General features: G+C 36.1%; 1 protein-coding gene and 1 long non-coding RNA gene across 2 annotated transcripts in view; one reads left to right on the top strand and one right to left on the bottom strand.

The window, feature by feature from the left end:
* The window catches only part of LOC143247509 (uncharacterized), a 48,419-nt gene that overhangs the window by 14,233 nt on the left and 12,415 nt on the right, over positions 1-21,771 (bottom strand). The window lies entirely within an intron of this gene.
* LOC143247507 (extracellular matrix protein 3-like) overlaps positions 8,623-21,771 on the top strand; it is a 121,882-nt gene continuing 108,733 nt past the window's right edge. Inside the window, exon 1 of the mRNA XM_076495750.1 lies at positions 8,623-13,831. Coding sequence (XP_076351865.1) covers positions 8,875-13,831 — 4,957 coding nt within the window. The 5' untranslated portion in view covers positions 8,623-8,874. The remainder of the gene's footprint in view (positions 13,832-21,771) is intronic.

Raw genomic sequence — 21,771 nt, 5'->3', positions numbered from 1 at the left:
TTTTGTTGATTTGTTTTTAGAGTAGATATAAAGAAAACTATGTTTAGTCATACCATAAGTGTTCTATTAAATCGCGATTGTTTGCTAATAATGAAAGGTTATAAATATGTTGAAATAAAAAATATGTGTTTCATGAAACTGGAAGTCTAGGTTAAAGTTTGCCTTAACGTTTAAACATTTTCCGTGTTATTTGTGGGAGTTTGAACGACAACAATATATTTTATTAATCAAAACTTTGTGATATTCCTTTTTGTGTGCAATTATAATTTTAAAACTAAACGGCATTTTTGTTTTGTTTTGCACTCGGTTGAGGCTAGATACCCATTTAGGCTTAGGTATATTCGTCCCTAGTTGTCAGATCAAAGGCTTGTAATAACGCTAAAATATATGTGACTTTGTGTTCTTAAACCTTAGGTTTCTGATCTGCCCTTTTTAGCCCAAGGGTCACATGTTCCGTTCAGGTTGAAAGTTCCAATAACCAGTGTCTCAATCACAACAGAAATTTAAAATGTATTTTTATATTGAAAACAAATCTCGTTGGCCTACAACTAGGCCTTGCTCGGTCTGAAATAAGGAAATTATTGTACTCGTATATATTAACATTTTACATGATATATTCATGAAATTCACGGATACAAAAAAATTGAACTGAAAATGAGGGGGGAATTTCATAAGTTGTTTCATACAAGGAAAAAAAATAGAAAAAAATCGAGTTAAAATTGAACTGCTTCATGCTTAAGAATATTAAAATAAAATATCGTGTTTTTTTCTGTAAGCCTAATAATGAATACTTAAGTTAGATACTAGGTCTAAATTAATAGAACTCAAGGCTATAAGAAATTTGTCATTTTATTCTATTCATTTTTTTTTCTGGATCCAAGAAATGAAAAAGATTATTTTTATTAAAAGTAAGTTTCATTTATTTTTACACAACAACTTTATGTATAACCATGAACTTATATTTTTAACAATATCTTAAAAACAAAATTAATCGGTGATTAGTACAATGTAACAACTGTTAATTCTCCACTATGGATATTCCAGCGATAATGTAGTTGAATATTTACATCAGTTGAGGCTATGTCACGGGTTCTACAATTAGGAAATAAAATCCTACATCGGCCAAACAGAACCTTATTTGTTCTGTTTTTGTTTTTGAATTTCGCGTAAAGTTTCACGAGGGCTATATACGCTAGCCATCCCTAATTTAGCAAAGGCTAGAGGGAAAGGAGCTAGTCATCGCCAACTCTTGGGCTATTCTTTTAACAACAAATAGTGTAATTGACCGTCATATTATAACGACCCCACGGCTGAAAGGGTGAAGATGTTTGGTGTGACTGGGATTTGAACCCACCACTCTCGGATTACGAGTTGAGTGCTTAAACCATCTGGCCATGTCGGGCCCGCCCTGGTTGTATTCAATGGTTCGAATATCCTCAGACACAAATTCTATCTGATTTAAGATCAATGAAGTGCCCTGTTTGAATGTGATCCCAAACACGCCATATTAACACGTCATACATAAATTGGAGAATGGCTTTGTTTCCATCAGAAATAAAACTTTGCATTCACACTTAGTACACGCTGAAGTCAGCTTTAAGCTGATACCAGATGGAAGTCATTCTTGCAATAGTAAGTTATACGTAGGTCAAACAACAACAACAAAAAACTATGCGGGAATGTTTAACCTGTTCAGTGCCGTAGACGAGATAACTCGTTCAAGCTGGTTGGTAACACAGTGCCACGGACGAGTTAATTTGTTCTCAATAATACCTAACTTCAACGCTAGATGTTAGCACCGTACATGCATTTGACCTACTTACATATTGTTTCACTTTCGATCCAAAATGGTGTCACGAAAAAGGTTACAAAATGAAGAAGCATTAGAGTTGTATTTTGAACTTGGTTTGGAGTTGCCGTAGCAGCTGAAATACTTGGTAGTCAACAGGTTAATAACCACAAATAAACAGTCAAAAGAAACAAAAAACAAATATTACATCTAACAGAAACAGTGGTGTTAAAGTAGCTTACTGGATAACTATTAAATATTGCAACACCAAATGACATCAATTTCGATCCCAGGATTGTTAACCTTTCTATGTCTCTTAAAAGCTTTTCAAAATAAACTCATAATTAAACTTACTTTAGATTAATAATATTAATCTTGTTTTAATTTATCTGTATTGGTATTATTTCCTATATATTACGTCACACTATTATTTTTCTCTTATTTCTCACCACCTTTTGCCATTGTTTTATTTCAATCTTATTTTTAATTTTACCTTTATTAAGACTGGTTGACATTTCTTGTAACTATTATTAGGCTTAAGTCTTCTACGTACTGTACGCACACAAATTAAACCTGATTCTAACATCTCTTGTTTCTAAAGGTCAAGTTCAGCCCAATTTTATGTATACTGTCAATAGTTTTCAAGTTTACACACCTTTTGAGTACCGTTAAGAATATGAAATGTTATGTATGATACGGTGTAAGTTATCGAGTGTTTTATAGAATATAGTTTAGAATATAATGTTACGTAGAATACCGTTTAATTTAGTTAGAAAAAATTAGGAATTGCTTGAACTACACCTCTAACCAATGAAGGCCAGGTGGGTTAAGGCGTTCGACTCGTAATCCGAGGGTCCAGGGTTCGAATTCCGCTCGCACCAAACATGTTTGCCTTTTCAGCCGTGGGGTCGTTATAATGTGACGGTAAATCCCACTATTAGTTGGTAAAAGAGTAGCCCAAGAGTTGGCGGTTGGTGGTGATGATGACTAGCTTCCTTCTTTCTCGTCTTACACTGCTAAATTAGGGACGGCTAGCGCAGATAGCCCTCATGTAGCTTTGCGCGAAATTAAAAAAACAAACAAACTAACCAATGAAATGTTTGCAATGGACCAACCTTATTCAGTGCTAAACATATGCTGGATGTTTCCGAATCTGAGATCCGGGACCTGTTAAGTTTTTGTTGTTGTTGTTGTAAAAGTCGGGAAAAACTGTAATTTTAAGACCGTCTTGATTGAAATGTGATATTATGTTTGATTGAGGTAGTAAACTCCAATATTGTCCTTTAGCTCAATGCGAAATAGAAGCTTTTAAAGCTCCCCCACCCGTTGGGTAAATAACGAACACCACGTGTTTCACCGAGAAATCGTACACTAGGCTTACCAGTTGTTTATTATTAAGTACAAAAATGGACAATGGGCTATTTGTGCTCTGCCCATCGCAGGATCAAACCACAAGTTTTAGCGTTATTAGCTTTCAAGGTTAGAACCACTAAGGAACAGTATCGATTTATATAAAGCCAACGCTATAAATGTGAAAGGCTACTGTTATCCACGTGACTGGACTAACCTTATCAATGTACAAAACTACTCTGAAGTTATCCGCTAGGGCCATATTCTTTTAAGCAGCGCCAACATTTTCAGGTTTACCTCAATGAACCTTTGTTATCAAAAGTTAATCTCTCGCCAACTAAGTACATTTTCAACCTCTATCCTACACTTACAAACTTTTAAGAACAGCCTTACTTTTATACCATGTGGGGAGGGTAAGAGAGTGTGTGTTTTTGTGTTTTTCGTATAGCAAAACCACAAAGGGCTATCTGCTCAGCCCACCGAGGGGAATCGAACCCCTGATTTTAGCGTTGTAAATCCGGAGACATACCGTTGTACTAGCGGGGGGCAAGAGGGTAAGAAAGAACTAGAATACTTCTGACCGCCCCCGGTTGTCTCTCGAAGTTTCCACGAAAATCCTGGCGATTTTCAAACTGAAATACCTGTCAAAATTTGGATTGGATCCACGTGATAAAGTCAATAGTATAAATGTGTAAACCAGCTACGATCCATGTGACAGACAAAGTAAAGGCAGTATTGTAACTAACCCTTGAAAGATGGTATTAAGGAAAAACCAACAACTGGGGTTACGTTAAACCTTTATCAGAATATTTCACTTATAATTTTACATCCTGTTACTGTATCATGATTATGCTTCCATTTCCAGAAGTTTAAATATTCAAATATCTTCCAAGAGCGTCAGTTAATCGATGCCTTCGTAGAAATACTAACTTTCGAAGTTAATTCTCTGAAGTTGAATGGTTCGTAATGTTCGAAACCTATGAAGGTTCTTGGTTATATATCTGTTATTTTTTCGATTGGTAAGCGTTTATCACACTTGTAGCTTCCGAGGCTTACAGTATATTGATTGTAGTGACCAAACAATATTCTTGACGCGTCGATTTATAATCTTAGGCGAAGTTCTAGAAAGTTCACTTACCAACAGTGTTTGAAGGTACGATAATGTTTTCATAAAACATACATGTTGATTCTTACTCTTGAGAATCTTTTACAAAGTTAGAGAATAGACGGGACTTGTGCTATATACATTTAACAATATACGTTACATGCATTAAACTGAAAGAAATGTAGATATTAAAATAAATATATAACACTAAATACAGTTAGTTATCTAACAATATGAAGTTATAACAATGACTGATTGTTTTCGTTCACAATGTGAATTAAAATAAAGTTAATATTTGTAGACAGTATGCTTGAGGCATAAGTATTTTGATGGTCACAATGTGTTTATAGTTATTAAATTCTGATATTAAACTTATAACATAGGTTGACCTTCACGGTTGCTACATGGTCAAAAGATAGTATCTGTAAAAATAAACTTATAGCATAGGTTGATTTTTTGGTCACCACGTGGTCAGTTAGTAATTGTTGAATGTTAAAGTTGTGTTACAAGTTGTTTCTTTGTATGTTGTTAATTTGTAGTTTAGAATATTAAATTATTTTTTATAAGTCTTGATTAAATATGATTAATGTCAGTGTTTCACTTTGTATTTCTAGAACAGCAATTTTTTTGTACATATTACACACCAGTTATACATATGCATCGTGGCATGGCATGGCCAGGTGGGTTAAGGCGTGTGACTCGTAATTTGAGGGTCGCGGGTTCGCATCCCCGTCGCACCAGATATGCTCGCCCTTTCAGCCATGGGGGCGTTATAATGTGACGGTCAATCCCACTATTGACAAAAGAGTTCCCCCAAGAGTTGGCGGTGGGTGGTGATGACTAGCTGCCTTCCCTCTAGTCTTACATTGCTAAATTAGGGACGGCTAACGCAGATAGCCCTCGAGTAGCTTTGCGCGAAATTCAAAACAAACACACATGCATCAGTTTAGTAGTGTGTTTTATCGCCATTAGATGGCGGTATGACTGTTGGTAGTAGCTGACACATAAACGTGAAATAATTGACACAAAATCATAAATTGCCCACAAATGACACAACGGAATGTCTGTGGACTTTATAACACTAGACACCGAGTTTCGATACCCGTGGTGGACAGCGTACAGACGGCTCAGTGTGTAGGGTTTTGAAAGATTGTTATTTGAAACACGGTTAAAATATTTTTAAAAGTTTTTTAAGTCCTTTAAATCACAAATAAATTTGCTGTTTTCCCTTATAAATATTGACTCTCATTTTATTCATTACTTTATTTCGTTTCAAAGTTGAATATCAAGGTAAAAAGTGACCAATCACAAATCTGTTAAATACGTGAAAAAATAATATAAAATGTCCAATGCTTTATAGCATAAAGTTCTTTATTTTTTCTGAAACTGTAAACTACGTGCAAAACAACATATTTGTCAAATATTTGTGATAAGAACATTTTTATTTGTCTATGGTGATTATCTTTACAGTAAGTCCCAAGGTAATTGGTTCTTATGGCTGTGGATTGTCGAATCACGAGTGTCATAAGTTGTAATGGGGCGTGGTTTCTCAATATAACTTAATATATTGACATAATATTTTCGAAGTTAGTTTCGTATTTAAATTCTAGATCCAATAAAAGTTTTATTCAAAGCTTTCAAATATTGTGTGCTTTAAAACAAAATTGTTTAAATTTGAAAAAAATAACCACATAAAAATAAAAAATACAATTAATGATTATGGGTTTACAGGTGTTTTTTTTATTTCTATCAATAATTCTTGAACCTACGTGTTTTTTATAACATCGTGAATACAATTAGTGATTGTAACACAAAGCAAACGAACTATTTTGGGGAGCTAATGGCTACCATTTCCCTACCTAATTACCAAAATTCTGATTTTCAGTCCAGAACTACTGTTTTGGTGGTGAAAAAAAAAATTATATTAATGTAATTTTGCTTAACATAATGAAATAATAATTTAGTAACATCAATGATATTTATTTGTAGTGAGTAAAATACACTGCAGTTCCCGTATCAGTGACATAAAAAATTGTTTTACTTTTCCGTAAAAAGACACAAGGCAACCTAAGTGGCTGAATAGTGTTTTTCCTGGAGGTCATTTTCCCATGAATCAGTTATTTGAGTAAATCTTTTCAGATTTATTAACCGGTTCTTTTGGATATTCACACAACACTATAGAGGGATAATCTGTTCTCTCTGTCCCTGATTTCAAGTGATAGGCTAGAGAAAAGGACAGTTAGTCAAGAGCACCTATCGGCAACAGTTGAGCTACTATAATAAAATATTATAATTTGACCATCTCTCATAACCTAACCATACAACCTCAGAGTGCAAAAGCAGGAGTATGTAGCAAAGGGACGTAAACCATGAACTCACGGATTCACAGTTAAGCTTGTTTGCTTTAACGGGAAATTTCCAGGGAATTCAGTTACAAATGAAGCTTCAATTTCTTCGTACATTAATTAAAATGCATATCATTTCTCAATGACGTCACCACAGTTTTCTGAATTTCCTGTTAGCATGGAGGTACATGTTGTAAATAAATAACATAGAAAACGATCCAAGCCATAATTAACTCGAATAAGTAGTTTGTTTTTGTGACTAAATGGTGCAATAAATATCTCAATAAAAGAAGGTCTCAGATAATTTTGTTATTAAATAGTGCAATAAATATCTCGAAAGAAGAAAGTCTGAAGTAATGCTTTACTAAATGGTGCAATAAATATCTCAATAATAGAAGATCTGGGGTAATTTTGTTTGTAAATAGTGCAATAAATATCTTAAAAGAAGAAGGTCCCAGATAGTTTTGTTATTAAATAGTGCAATAAATATCTCAAAAGAAGAAGGTCTGAAGTAATGCTTTACTAAATGGTGCAATAAATATCTCAATAAAAGAAGGTCCCATATAATTTTGTTATTAAATAGTGCAATAAATATCTCCAAAGAAGAAGGTCTGAAGTAATGTTTTACGAAATAGTGCAATAAATATCTCAATAAAAGAAGATCTAAGGTGTTTTTGTTTAATAAATAATACATACAATAACTGTTTCATTAAAATAAAGTATTACAATCACTATCAAAACGCAATCGATAGCTCAGAGATAAACTTGAAAACTTATAATGTAAAATTCGGGTTCGATGCCAGCGGTGAACGGTTATATATATATGTAAGAATTATCGTTGCGATTTTTATAGACTAATCCCAACTAAACCATTCCATTTATTTTATAAAATACAATTAACCAGGTTAATTCTAATCAATATCTTTATAAAAAAAAAAAACAGTTAATGAGTTTATTTTTATCGATATATTTATATTTAAAAATCTATTAACAGGAACTTCCTAATCAATTCATTTTACAAATTAAAATTATATAGATTATTTATAATCAATATGCTTATATTTAAAAACAGTTAGCCAGACAAACCTCGTCAGAGAATATAGGTTAAGACCGAAAATGTTAGCTGTTTGGTGGAGCCTGGCATGGCCTAGCGCGTTAAGGCGTGCACTTCGTAATCTCAGGGTCGCGGGTTCGCGCACGAGTCGTGCCAAAACATGCTCGCCCTCCCAGCCGTGGGGGCGTTATAATGTGCTGTTAATCCCACTTTTCGTTGATAAAAGAGTAGCCCAAGAGTTGGCGGTGGGTGGTGATGACTAGCTTCCTTCCCTCTCGTCTTACACTGCTAAATTAGGGACGGCTAGCACAGATAGCCCTCGAGTAGCTTTGTGCGAAATTCCAAAACAAACAAACAAACAATACCTGTTTGGTAAATCAAACACAGTATATATTTGTCATGAGAACATGCACATGAAATGGATGAAGGTGTAATGTGTTTAAATACGACCAAAAACAAAACTGTATAAATCGTATAACGAATTTTTGTACTGTTAATATATATATATACACACGTAGCGCTGTATAACATGCGTCCCAATCAGGTGTAGGCCACCTTTGTATTACAACAGCACATTTATATCCGTATAGCACTCTATATCACACATTCAAATCAGGCGTGGGTCGTCTCTATATTTTAATTTATTTCAAACTACAAATCTGTATAAATTCGTCATCACAAAACTACAAATTCGACTTCATTTTTATCTCCTTAGAATATTTTTGTGGGCCAGTCTTTAAGATAAGAAAATAAAATCCGCAGAATTTAATATACAAAATAATATTAAGAACCGATTTTCAATGTAGCGTTTTTTGTTTTCTTTTATTTTAATACGGATTTTCCCAGGAAACGAATTAGGTTTCATTTTTCGAACAGATGTTGCGTATAGGACTCCTTGGGCTCTCATTGGACTACTATATCGCTTACCCTGTGTTACGCATCGTGCGTGCAGCCAACCGGGTTCGAGAGTGTGCTGGTAAGAGCCACCTTACGAGTTCTGTGGTTTTTAACTGTTTGCGTGGTTCCGCTGGAACAGTGTTTTGTTTAGTGTGAAGAGATGAAGGGCTGAACGTAAGACTTTGTGGAAACAAGCCACGTGCACAGGGCCCACCCAATACACGACAGTGAAAGTCGGTGAGTGACCTAAACCTTTGGCTGTGTGAACCGATCACTCGAGAAAGGAGCGCAATAGCTAATCCCTACCTATAAGATAATATTTAAATCTGAGATCATGTTGTGGTCAGAGACCTTTGTGTCGTTCGTTTTACTCTCGGTTAGCACCCACGGACAACAGCCAGATGCTCCTCTTACTGGACAGGATATAATCGAAGTCAACAGTGGGATCGAGGTAGCTTTTGGAAGGTCCGTCTTTATAGACCCGACTAAAGACCTAAAGATTAAAGTCCGAGATGGGGATAGATGTACTGTTACGGTTATCCAGAATGACCCTTTGTCCCAACGGCCAGGTAAACTGGTTCCCTCTCACTTCCCTTGCCAGTTTGGTGTTCAGGAGGTGCAGTATTTTCACTTCGGTGCCCGCACACCTCCCCAGGATAGGGTTAAACTGATATTACGATATGATACAGTTGACGACACTATAATTGTACCATTTACAATACATGTCGAGGTATTGTTCGTGCAGCTTGAGGTAGTTACCAAAAACATGCCAATAGTCGTTGAAAACCTACTCGGAATAAGCGCACCATTTGACGATAAAGCCTTACAGTTTTCGTACGATCGGAATGACCAGAAATGTAAGGTTACGGTACTCGGCAAAGATAGTGGTTTACCTCGGTATGGAAAGATCTTGAACCACACCACTAACGGAGTGATGCAGGACTGTGACAGCTTTCTGAAGGCTGATATTCGCTACAAACATACTTATGTTTATAATTCACCTAATCAGGATCACGTACCGATGGTGGTGGAGGTAACTGATCCTGATGGGAATTTAATGAAACAGGAATATTTTCATTTAACAGTGAAGATCAAAGACGGCCATCCCAATAGTCCTCCTCAGGCAGATTTCAGTTCTATGCTGCTACTGGACATAAATCAGTTCATAATGACGGCTATCACTAGTCGAATACTTTCAGCACAAGATCTCGAAACACCTCCCGATAATCTCATTTTCAACATCACGTCTCCTTTGGGTTACGGAGAAGGCCACATTGTAAGTACTGATGACCAAAATGTTCCCATTACGTCTTTTTACCAGAAAGACCTTAATGATCTGAAGATAGCTTACAGGCCTCCTGCTTCTGACTCGAACATTAAAAGAACTTTTGATATAAAGATGGAGGTGATAGATGCTGAGGGTTTGAGTTCTGAACCATTTAGTTTGATGATCGTGGTTCATCCTAAAAATACCTTAGCTCCTCTGGCCACACGAAATTCTGGTCTCATGCTGTTTGAAGGGCAGTCAAGAAGATTACAGAGTTCCAAGAACCTGGAAATAGCTGATGAAGATAACATTGACGAGGTCATAGTGTCAGTTTCAGATGGGCTGAGACATGGTCAGTTGTTGTTCATGGGAAGTCCAGTGAAACAGTTTTCCCCTGCTGACTTAGATGCCGGTTTGGTGACATATCAACATGATGGTAGTGAAACTTACAGCGATAATATAATATTTATGTTGAATGACGGGACTAAACAAGCCGAGTTCCTCTTTCCCGTAATTATTTACCCAGATGATGATGAGCCACCTGTATTAAGTGTGAACACTGGAGTAACCATCACAGAAGGAGAGGAAATAGAAATTAACCCATTTGTACTTAGTGCTACCGATGTTGACAGTGATGATTTCAAAATAAAATATGAACTGCAACAACCCTTTTCTTCAGAAGGGGAAATTTTTAAAATACAATTTGATGTACCTAATGACCTTCAAAGCTGGAAATTCGTGGATGGGAAGTACGAGAGACCCATTACAACCTGGACACAACAGGACCTTCTGGAAGGAGGGATAACGTACAGACACAGTGGTGATCATAAAACAGAACCTGTCATAGATAGAATAAGATTTCGTGTTTCAGATGATAATATTCCTCCAAATGAATCTAATGACAAAGAGTTTCTAATAAAGATCATGCCTCTGGATAAAATCCCACCCGAGCCTTATCCAGGAACCCCTCTTGAAATGACAGTAGATGAATTTGAGAACACTGACATCACAAAAATGCATCTTCATTTCACAGATATTGATACTAAAGACCGCAAACTAAAGTACAAGATCACCCGTAAACCATACGACACAGACTCAAATAACCTGTTGGACTCAGGAAAGCTGGTTTTATCAGAAAAACCTGACCAAGAAGTTACCGAATTCACTCAAGCTCAAATAAATCACCACAAAATAGCCTACAGTCCACCATCAGTGGAACAAGGCATCATTCCAAGGATTATTCAGTTTGAGTTTCAAGTAGAAGATTTGGCTGGGAATGTTCTTCCAGGTCAAATATTTATCATCCGGCTGCTACCAGTGGATAACAAACCCCCAATTATTCGTAATAAAGGACTGGAAGTATTTGAAAATGGTTTTGTAAATTTAAGTCCTGATGTCTTGGACGCTGATGATGTCGATACCGATCCTAACTTTATCTCATTTACTCTTAAACAAGTCCCTAACAATGGCAACATAAACCTTAGAGATGTAAAACTTGAAAATGAAGATAGCTTCACGAAGAAAGACATTGTTGACGGACTAATAAACTATGTCAATAATGGTGCTGAGAAAGACAACGATAAGTTTGAAGTTGAAGTTTCAGATGGAATTCACAAGGTTCCTATTACCATCAATATTAAAATTCAACCCATAGATGATGAACCACCAGCTCTACAGATAACTCCGGGTACGATTGGTCTCTCCATAGACGTGAAGGAAGGTGGCAGAAAACCCATCACCAATAAAGTTATCAAAGCCACTGACCCAGATACTGACGATTTGAAAATAACGTTCCTCATTGATAATCCTCCAACACAGGGTAAAATTGAGTTGAATGGAATAAGCACTGACAAGTTTACTCAAGAAGACATTGAAAAAAACACAGTGTTTTATGTGCATAATGGAGATGAAATTGGAGAAGATAGCACTATGGATACTTTTAAGCTGTCTGTTTCTGATATGTCTAACGATTTGTTGTTGGGAGGCAATAAAATAAGCTATGTTCAAGTGGATGTGAATATTGAACCAGTTGACAATGTCGCACCAGAAGTAACTGTGGGTCCAGAATTAGTTGTTCCTGAAGCAAACAAAACTACCATTTCAATGTTTCATCTGAATGCTGCAGATGTTGATACTAAGGATGATGATATAGTGTGTACCATCCAAGTCCAGCCACTTCATGGTTATGTGGAAAACATATCTCCTGCTCCAGGATCAGAAAAATCAAGAATCGGGATTCCCGTGACTGCTTTCAAAATCTCTGACATAAAAAGAGATCACATAAACTATGTTCAGAGCGTCCACAAGAGGGTGGAACCCATTAATGATAGTTTGACTTTTAGCTGTTCAGATGGAATAAACTTTTCCCCACACTCACTCATTTCAATAAAAATTGAACCCACCAATGACGAAATTCCTGAAATATTTATGAGAGAATTTATTGTTCAAGAAGGTATGAAACTAAGTATTGATCTACCCATATTAAATGCGGATGATTTGGATGTGCCAGAGGATACACTAATATTTAGAGTGAAAACTAAGCCAGAACATGGCAAAATTGTTATCCAGCTGGCCACTGGAGATGAAGAGATAAACAGCTTCACCTTGGATCAGATTTCTTTAGGATCAAACATTTTATACGAACACGACGATTCTGAAACAACAGAAGATGTGTTGGAGTTGGAGTTAACTGATGGTCTGCACAATATCAGCAAGAAGGTGCTAGTAATAGTATTACCTGTTGATGACGAAACCCCTCGCTTGGCAATCAATGATGGATTAGAGGTTGGTGATGGTGAAAGTAAAATAATTACAAACACAGTATTGAAGGCAGAAGATCTAGATACTGAAGACAGTGATATAACATTTGTAGTTAGACAACCACCTAAACATGGAGAATTGATAATTTTGGACCCTTTTACTCTTTTACCTTTATTTAACTTAACGAAAGGGTCTAACTTTACCCAGGGTGATATCGATGAAGATCTTATAATGTATACTCATACAGGAAGGGAGGGTGTACGAGATTTGATCAAGTTTGACATTACTGATGGCTACAACACGTATGTTGACAGATATTTCTGGATTTCGGTAGAAGGGGCTGACCAAATCTTCCCTGACGTTATCAATAAAGGTGTAGAACTTCCAGAAGGGGGAAAAGTCACGTTGACAACAGATGTTATTAGCACCAGTGATATCAACAGTGATGATGAACATCTGAGATTCACCATAACCAGATCTCCCACCAGAGGGCATCTGGAGTCTACAGAAAACCCAGGTGTTCCAGTAACATCATTCACTCAAATAGACCTCGCTGGAAACAAGATCTATTACGTGCACACAGATGATAAAGAGATCAAAATGGACAGCTTTGAGTTTGAGGTAACTGATGGATATAACTCTGTTTACCGTACATTTAGAATCTCCATCAGTGACATTGACAACAAGAAACCACTTCTATTCTTAAATACACTTCGAGTTCTCGAGGGTGGAGAAAAACTAATTACTCCATTCGAGGTCAAAGTGGAAGATAAAGACACAGATGATAGAAAGGTAAAATTTACCATCACCCAGAACCCGGTACATGGTAAAATCTTATATAACCAAGTGCAACCCATCAAGGTTTTTACATTAGAGGATCTTCGACAGAACAAGGTTAGTTACCATCACGATGGAAGCGAGAGTACACTGGATGGTTTTTCTTTCACCATAACAGATGGAACCCACATGGATTTCTACGTTTATCCCGATACCGTAAAGGAAACTCGCAAGCCCCAGACATTAGAAATAGAAATTGTTCCTTTCGATAATAGTATACCCCAAATTGTGATTAATAAAGGTGCTTCATCCATAGATCCACTGGACAATGGTCAGCTTGGATACCGTTTTACCAACAAAATTCTTCGAGCAGAAGATTCAGACAGTCAGAATATCATTCTGGAGTACATCATCACTGTTCCACCGAAACATGGGACCATCATCAACAAGGCTGTGGGAAATGAAAGCATATCCAACTTCACTCAAGGTAGGTCCACCTTTAAAAACTTTTCTAATTGAATGGCACAGATTGAGATCAGAAATGGTTTTTCACCAGCAACCTTTCCTCGTCGTAACCTTTAGAAAAGCTTCTAATCTAACATCGCATATTAGAACAAAGCATATGTCTCATTATCTTTTGTTTGACTGTTTGTGTGACATTAAGTACAAAGCAACAAAATGAGCTATCTGTGCTCTACCTACCACGAGTATCAAAACCCGGATTCTAGCGTTATAAGTTCGCAGACGTACCACTGTGCCACTGATGACGTATGAGTAACTAAACCAACAATGCTATCAGGTGTAATAAGTACGATCTGCAAAACAAACTTGTTGAAGTGTTTTAATTTTGTTTGTTTTACTATTATAATTGGTTTGCTTTGAACGGCAAAGATACACAATAGGTTATTTGTGTTCTGCCCTCCGCGAGGTTGAAACCAGATATTTAAAGTTTCAGCCCTCAGACGTAGCGCTGATCCACCAGGGAGTTTCTTTGTTAAGCACAAAACTACACAATAGGCTGTTAGTACTCTGTCCACCACTGGTATCAAAATCCGATTTGTAGTGTTGTAAGTCCACAGATATTCCGCTCTGCCTCTTAGGGACAATATCTACCTCGCTAGTACAGCGGTAAGTCTACGGATTTACAACGTTAAAATCAGGGGGGTTCGATTCCCCTCGGTGGACTCAGCAGATATCCCGATGTGACAGTCAATTCCACTATTCGTTGATAAAAGAGTAGCCCAAGAGATGGCGGTGGGTGGTGACAACTACCGTGTTTCTCCGAAAATAAGACAGGGCTTATATTAATTTTCACTCCAAAATATGACATTAGGGCTTATTTTCGGGGGATGTCTTATTTTGATATATTAAAAAAAATGAAGTTACAAAGTAAAACTATTAAACTAACCATTTAAAATAAACTATTATTAAACTATTAAACTAACTGATTAATACTTAAACAAACTAATTAACTAACTATTAAACTAATTAATAAATTAATTTTTTTTTATTTCTTTCCTCTTCCTGCCACTCTTAACTAGGGCTTATTTTAAGGGTAGGGCTTATATTAAAACTATCCCCAAAAATCACACTAGGTCTTATTTTATGGGTAGGTCTTATTACCGGAGAAACACGGTAGTTACCTTCCCTTTCGCTAGATTTAACTGCTAAATTAATTGACGATTAGCGTAGGTAGCCCTCGTATAGCTTTGTGCGAAATTTAAAACAAATTATAACTTGAGTTATATATGAAAATTAAACCATAACTTAAGTTATGTATGAAAATTGTAGTTGGACTTTACAAGATTCTAACTGATCAAACAATTCAAAATTAATTAATCAAAATCACATTATGGCGTTAAGTACAAAATAATTAATGTGTTGTTGTGTAACTTTACACATTTAATACTCATTAGCCTAATCTGTAAAGCGGATGGGTGTGTTTTCTTATAGCAAAGCCACATCGGGCGATCTACTGAATCCACCAAAGGGAATCGAACTTCTAATTTTAGCGTTATAAATCCGTAGACTTACCGTAGTTCTAGCGGGGGACATAGGTTAGTATGTAATATATGTTGTTTTGTGTTCTCAACAATATCTAATCAGACACGAGTGGTAAACGGTTAGATTAAATTCTCCAACGTTCGGGCGTAGCCATCTCTCATTTAAAACTGTTGAACAGAGAGAGGGCAACTATTCACTACCACCCACCGCCTACATGGTTTCTCTTAACGAAATAACGGATTAACTATTGATTTGATTTTGCGTCCACATCCAAAAATGTGGAGCGTGCTCAGTGGCATGTCGTAGCTCGAACATTGGACCTCTGGTAGCAGCCTCTACGTTAACGACTAGTCGCGCCCAGTCCTACACAGATTACAATAAGCTTAATAAGGAAATGCATGCGAAAGCCTAATCGGTTCTGGTTATCTTTAAGACAAGCCTATCATCTATCAAATTAACTTTGCAATTATGATCAGTTCATAATTCTAAAAAAGGAAAAAAAAATCACGAAGAATTAAAAAATGCGATAACCCAAAAGTTAGCGCTTCTAAAATCTTAAGTTAACATTGTTGTATGGTAAACGTTTGGTTTGTTTTGAATTTCGCGCTAGGCTACACGAGGGGTATCTGCGCTAGCCGTCCCTAATTTAGCAGTGTAAGACTAGAGGGAAGGCAGCTAGTTATCACCACCCACCGCCAACTCTTGGACTACTATTTTATCAACGAATAGTTGGATTGACCTTCACATTATAACGCCCCCACGGCTGAAAGAGCGAGCGTGTTTGGTGTGACGGTGATTCGAAACCGCGACCCTCGGATTACGAGTCGAGTGCCTTAACCACCTGGCCATGCCGGGGCCTTACGGTAAAAGATCCCCTTTGTTAATTCTAGAATTAAAATTGAATGGTATAAGTAGAGACTATGCAAATCAGTTACAAAAAGAACTATGAAATATAAAATTATGCTATTTGTGCTCAGTAAAATACAACCAAATATACCATAAGAGAGTCAAATTTCAATTATTTATCTTAAAACAGCTCAATAATTTTGCTCCTTGCCTTGGTCATTGACGTTCCATGCACTCTGATGTTGAAAAACAACAAAAATAACAAGTTTCTACTATTTAGTTTCACAATAATCAGTGTGTGTATTAAAAGTATGGTTGAAAGTAAAGAACTATTTGTTAACGCTCGTACATGAAAATATTGCACCTTTATGAGGTCTCTGCAAGTAGTGCCTGATTGTATCTCTACTCTTAATGCAGAACTTTTGTTTGGAATTAAGCACAAAGTTACACAATGGACCATCTGTGCTCTGGTCACCACGGGTATCAAAACCTGGTTTTTAATGATGTGAGTCCGCAGACATACCGCCGTGCCACTGGGGGCCTAATGTAAAACCATTTGTTGTATTTATCCCTAATATTATTCAATCCTTTGTATGTCTAATTATTGGGTCCGATCGTGGCTTGTCGGATATCGATCCAAGAGTCTCGGGTTCGAGCCGTAGTGCTAACATACGTTCTCTGGATGCATTATAAGAAACTCCGCTAATTGGTTAAGAGTAGTCGCTTGAGACGGCGGAGATGCCGACTGGATGCTTTGTTCCTGGTTCACAATTCCAAGAGGGATCACTATACATGGACTACAGAGGTCTCTGACCAGGTTGCTCAGCCCATTGTGAGCAAACAATCATAATTATTGGTCAAACTCATGCTGGTATTTGATTCAAACACTGGATGTAACTTTCTTCTTCTTGAGGATCAGGGATGCAGTTGAGGGATTTTGAAGAAGATGGGGTCTGGCACTTCAACAGAAGTTTGGTAGCAGGTAAAACCTCCATTTGGTATCTCCTGAATAATATACATATTATTAATAATTTTCTAAAGTTGTTGGTTTTGCAAAAAAATCCTTTCTTTTCTTTTTTTCCAACCTCAAAACTTAGTGATATGTCATCCATATTGTACGTCTTATATCTAAAGTGACAACGTCTTTTGTATTCTCCACTTTCCCTGTTCTTTACACATACTTATAATGTATTATTTACCTTACCTGTTCTTTACACATAATGTATTCTCTACCTTACCTGTTCTTTACACATAATGTATTCTCTACCTTACCTGTTCTTTACACATAATGTATTCTCTACTTTACCCATTATCTGTTATCCATTCCGTTTATTTTCAGATTCATATCATGTATTCTCTTTTTACGCGTTGTCTGTACTCTGAAAGTCTGAAGGAAAAACGTAATAAAAAAGGGTGGGATGGAAGACAGCGAATCATTAAATGATCGTGTCTGACTAGCCATAATACCAAATATGGCGTTACTTACACAGTTAATAAATCTTACAAACAACAGGTTCTCCTAGTCACACTTAACAAGTTGGACGAATCACTTCTCTCACCAGTCACAAGCCTTGAGGAAACAGTTTAGTCTTCACTCGTCAGATTTGGATAAATAAATAATATTAAGATATTACTATTATAAATATGAGTGTACGTGTACGTGTATACTCATAGAGACTTAACTATTCAAAAGTATTAGTAATCACCGAATCTGCCAACAATCTACAACACGAAAGGTTAAGTCGGTGACCTTTTTATGTCGATCACGTGATTATGGTAATGTAATTAGAATTGAATAACTTGAAAATGTATATTTAATAAGTACGTGATCTCTTTATACGTTAAGATCGTATAGTATTCAGTTCTGTGTCTGTTTAAAGTACATTTTTAGGACGTCGTGAATTTCGAAACAAGACGTTATAGATGAAAAACAAGTAAGAAACAGTGAACCAAAAACTGTTACTGTTTTGAGTGGTCTGAAAAAAAGAAATATTAAACCCCAAACGGTTTTATTTTGTATTTTAAATGAAGTACAAGACAAATAACACAATAATCCGAAACTCTGTTGTTGTCGTTTGAAATTATGTCCAAGTTAAGCAAAACCTTAACTACAACTGTTTGTGTTGTTGGTCATGTCCAAGTTAAGCAATACCAAAACTACAACTCTTTGTGTTGTTGGTTTAAATTATGTCCAAGTCAAGCAATACCAAAACTACAACTCTTTGTGTTGTTGGTTTAAATTATGTCCAAGTTAAGCAATACCAAAACTACAACTGTTTATGTTGTTGGTTTAAGTTATGTCCAAGTTAAGTAATACCAATACTACAACTCTTTGTGTTGTTGGTTTAAATTATGTCCAAGTCAAGCAATACCAAAACTACAACTCTTTGTGTTGTTGGTCATGTCCAAGTTAAGCAATACCAAAACTACAACTCTTTGTGTTGTTGGTTTAAATTATGTCCAAGTCAAGCAATACCAAAACTACAACTCTTTGTGTTGTTGGTTTAAATTATGTCCAAGTCAAGCAATACCAAAACTACAACTCTTTGTGTTGTTGGTTTAAATTATGTCCAACTTAGGCAATACCAAAACTACAACTCTTTGTGTTGTTGGCTTAAATCATGTCCAAGTTAAGCAATACCAAAACTACAACTGTTTATGTTGTTGGTTTAAGTTATGTCCAAGTTAAGTAATACCAAAACTACAACTCTTTGTGTTGTTGGTTTAAATTATGTCCAAGTCAAGCAATACCAAAACTACAACTCTTTGTGTTGTTAGTTTAAATTATGTCCAAGTTAAGCAATACCAAAACTACAACTCTTTGTGTTGTTGGTTTAAATTATGTCCAAGTTAGGCAATACCAAAACTACAACTCTTTGTGTTGTTGGTTTAAATTACGTCCAAGTCAAGCAATACCAAAACTACAACTCTTTGTGTTGTTGGTTTAAATTATGTCCAAGTTAAGAAATTTAAATCCAAAACTGTGTTGTCACTTTAAGTGTTTCCGACATAATATTTTTGTCACTGATTGATTTTATGCCATTATTTGCACTGAATCTCAAAGTCATGGACGAAAATATCGTTTATAGCAAAAATATCAACTGAAGACACACTGCATTCTAATCTTTATGGCATCGTTGACAATAGATATAACAGTGTTAGTGTGGTTTATATATCATAACAAATTCTCATATGCTTTCACTCATTTGTTCTTATAATGTATAAGTAGAAACATAAAAGAAACGTATTTGTTTAGGATAACGTCATTACAGGTCAGGGTCAGGCCATCTTCGTCTCTGTTCGTAGTTTCCTATGTGATATTAATATCCCAGGTCAGGGTCATGTCATCTTCGTCTTTATGCTTAGCTACTTATATTATATTAACAATATAGGTCAGGGTCGTGCCATCTTCGTCTTTGTTCGTAGTTTCCTATGTGATATTAATATCCCAGGTCAGGGTCATGTCATCTTCGTCTTTATGCTTAGCTACTTATATTATATTAACAATATAGGTCAGGGTCGTGCCATCTTCGTCTTTGTTCGTAGTTTCCTATGTGATATTAATATCCTAGGTCAAGAACAAGATTTTAAAACACTAAGACCAAACACAACGCCCCGAATGGCTCAGCGGTATGTCTGCGGACTTACAGTGCTAAAAACCGGCTTTTGATACCCGTAGTGGGCAACGCACAGATAGCTCATTGTGTAGCTTTGTGATTAATTCCAAACGACAGCAACCACACACGACGCATGCTTCATTTTAAGGGTTCGTAGCAACGAAAAGAGATTAATTGTTCATTTTACTTTTACTTCTCAGATGGCGTGTGAAATGATTAATTAGCTATGGTTAGCTATAATTGAGTCTTACGATTACTTTTCAATGTTTGAAGACTATAAAAATTTTAGGGAAGTTCTTGTTTTAATAACTATTTATTGTGTAGTAATTTCAACCTTGCATTCCTTTTAGTTATATATTTAAACACTAGGTTTCTAGAAATAAAATAATAATTTATGTAAATTAAAATATTATTTTCCCTTGATTGTCGCCGTGTTAACATATAATTTGTTTTCGTCAACCATCTACCTTAATCTGTTATTTGGTTTCTTTTTTAATTTCGCGCAAAGCTATACGAGGGCTATCTGCGCTACTCCTCCCTAATTTAGCAGTGCAAGACTAGAAGGCACTACCCACTGCTAACTCTTGGGCTACGGCTGTAAGGGCTAGCCTGTTTGATGCGACAGGAATTCAAACCTGCGACCCTCAGATTACGAGTCGTGTGCCTTATTCATCTGGTCATGCCGAACTTAATGTGTTGTAATATAGTTATTACTACATAAGGCATTTATTATTATATATTAAATATCTTTAACAATAAAAATAACCGAAATACCTACTAAATTAAATAAATTTAATACTGTACATTAGATAAACACGTGCTCCCCTCTAGTACAGCGGTAAGTCTACGGATTTACAACGCTAAAATCAGGGGTTCGATTCCCCTCGGTGGGCTCAGCAGATAGCCCGATATGGCTTTGCTATAAGGAAACACACACATATAAACACGTATAAGTTTATGAACTATTTTTGCATGGCGATGTGGCGTTGTTTGTTTCTTAGGCAGAACAAAAACTAAATTTTAAAACATCAGTTATTTTAAAGCCTAAAGTTTGGGTATCTGACATATTGATTGAATGTATACCACCTAAACACTTTACCCTAACTTTCTGTATGGTTAATAGTTATAGCTTAAATGAATACAAATTAAATAATTTGACCTGTCTGTTTGTATGGTTAACAACTACTATTTGAATGTGTACTACTTAATTACGTCTCGTTCTGTATTTTAACAGCTATTGGTCGAATGAATACAATCTAAACTTTCTATTTTCCTATTGAATGCTCTCCATGTGTTTGCAGAACACCCTGACTGCTTACAGTCTTTAAAGCGATAGTTTTATCACTTTAAATGCTAGTGCTTTACGTTTTCCATTTGTATTCGGAAAGGGTAGCAATCCTGGCACTAAAACCTATGTTCTTGGACTAATAAAGTAATTGAAACAATTTCTTGAGCCATTGGCCTCACCAAAACAAGAACGACAAGAAAACTATACATCTTAAACCTGTTAACCAAGGTAACACTCACGGTGTTCATTGAACTATTATTTTGAGGTGGCATTTGGTCTTAGAATTCGTTGTTCCTGCGTGGATTTTGTTGTATGTAACCCAGATTCATTGAGTGTATGTTTGTGTAAGTAACCGTTATCCTATTGTTTGGAACGAAGATTGTTATTAAGTGGTTTAAACAGCTCGTTTGACTGTCTCTCTCCTGTTGTTTTGTAGATATTATTTGTTAGTGAAAACTGAAATTATTATTTATTAACTTAACTTCCCCCTTCCTTTTAACGTCGTGAGGGTGGTATAATGTGAAGGTCAATCCCGCTACTCGTTAGTAAAAGAATAGCCCAAGAGTTGGCGGCGGGTGGTGATGACTAGTTGCCTTCTCTCTAGTCTTACATTGCTAAATTAGGGACGGCTAGCACAGATAAACCTCGTGTAGTTTTGCGCGAAATTTAAAA

Source organism: Tachypleus tridentatus, chromosome 3, assembly GCF_004210375.1.
Source record: "Tachypleus tridentatus isolate NWPU-2018 chromosome 3, ASM421037v1, whole genome shotgun sequence".
Lineage (NCBI taxonomy): Eukaryota > Metazoa > Arthropoda > Merostomata > Xiphosura > Limulidae > Tachypleus > Tachypleus tridentatus.
The sequence above is the reverse complement of the archived record's forward strand: the minus strand, read 5'-3'. Positions and strand labels throughout refer to the sequence as shown.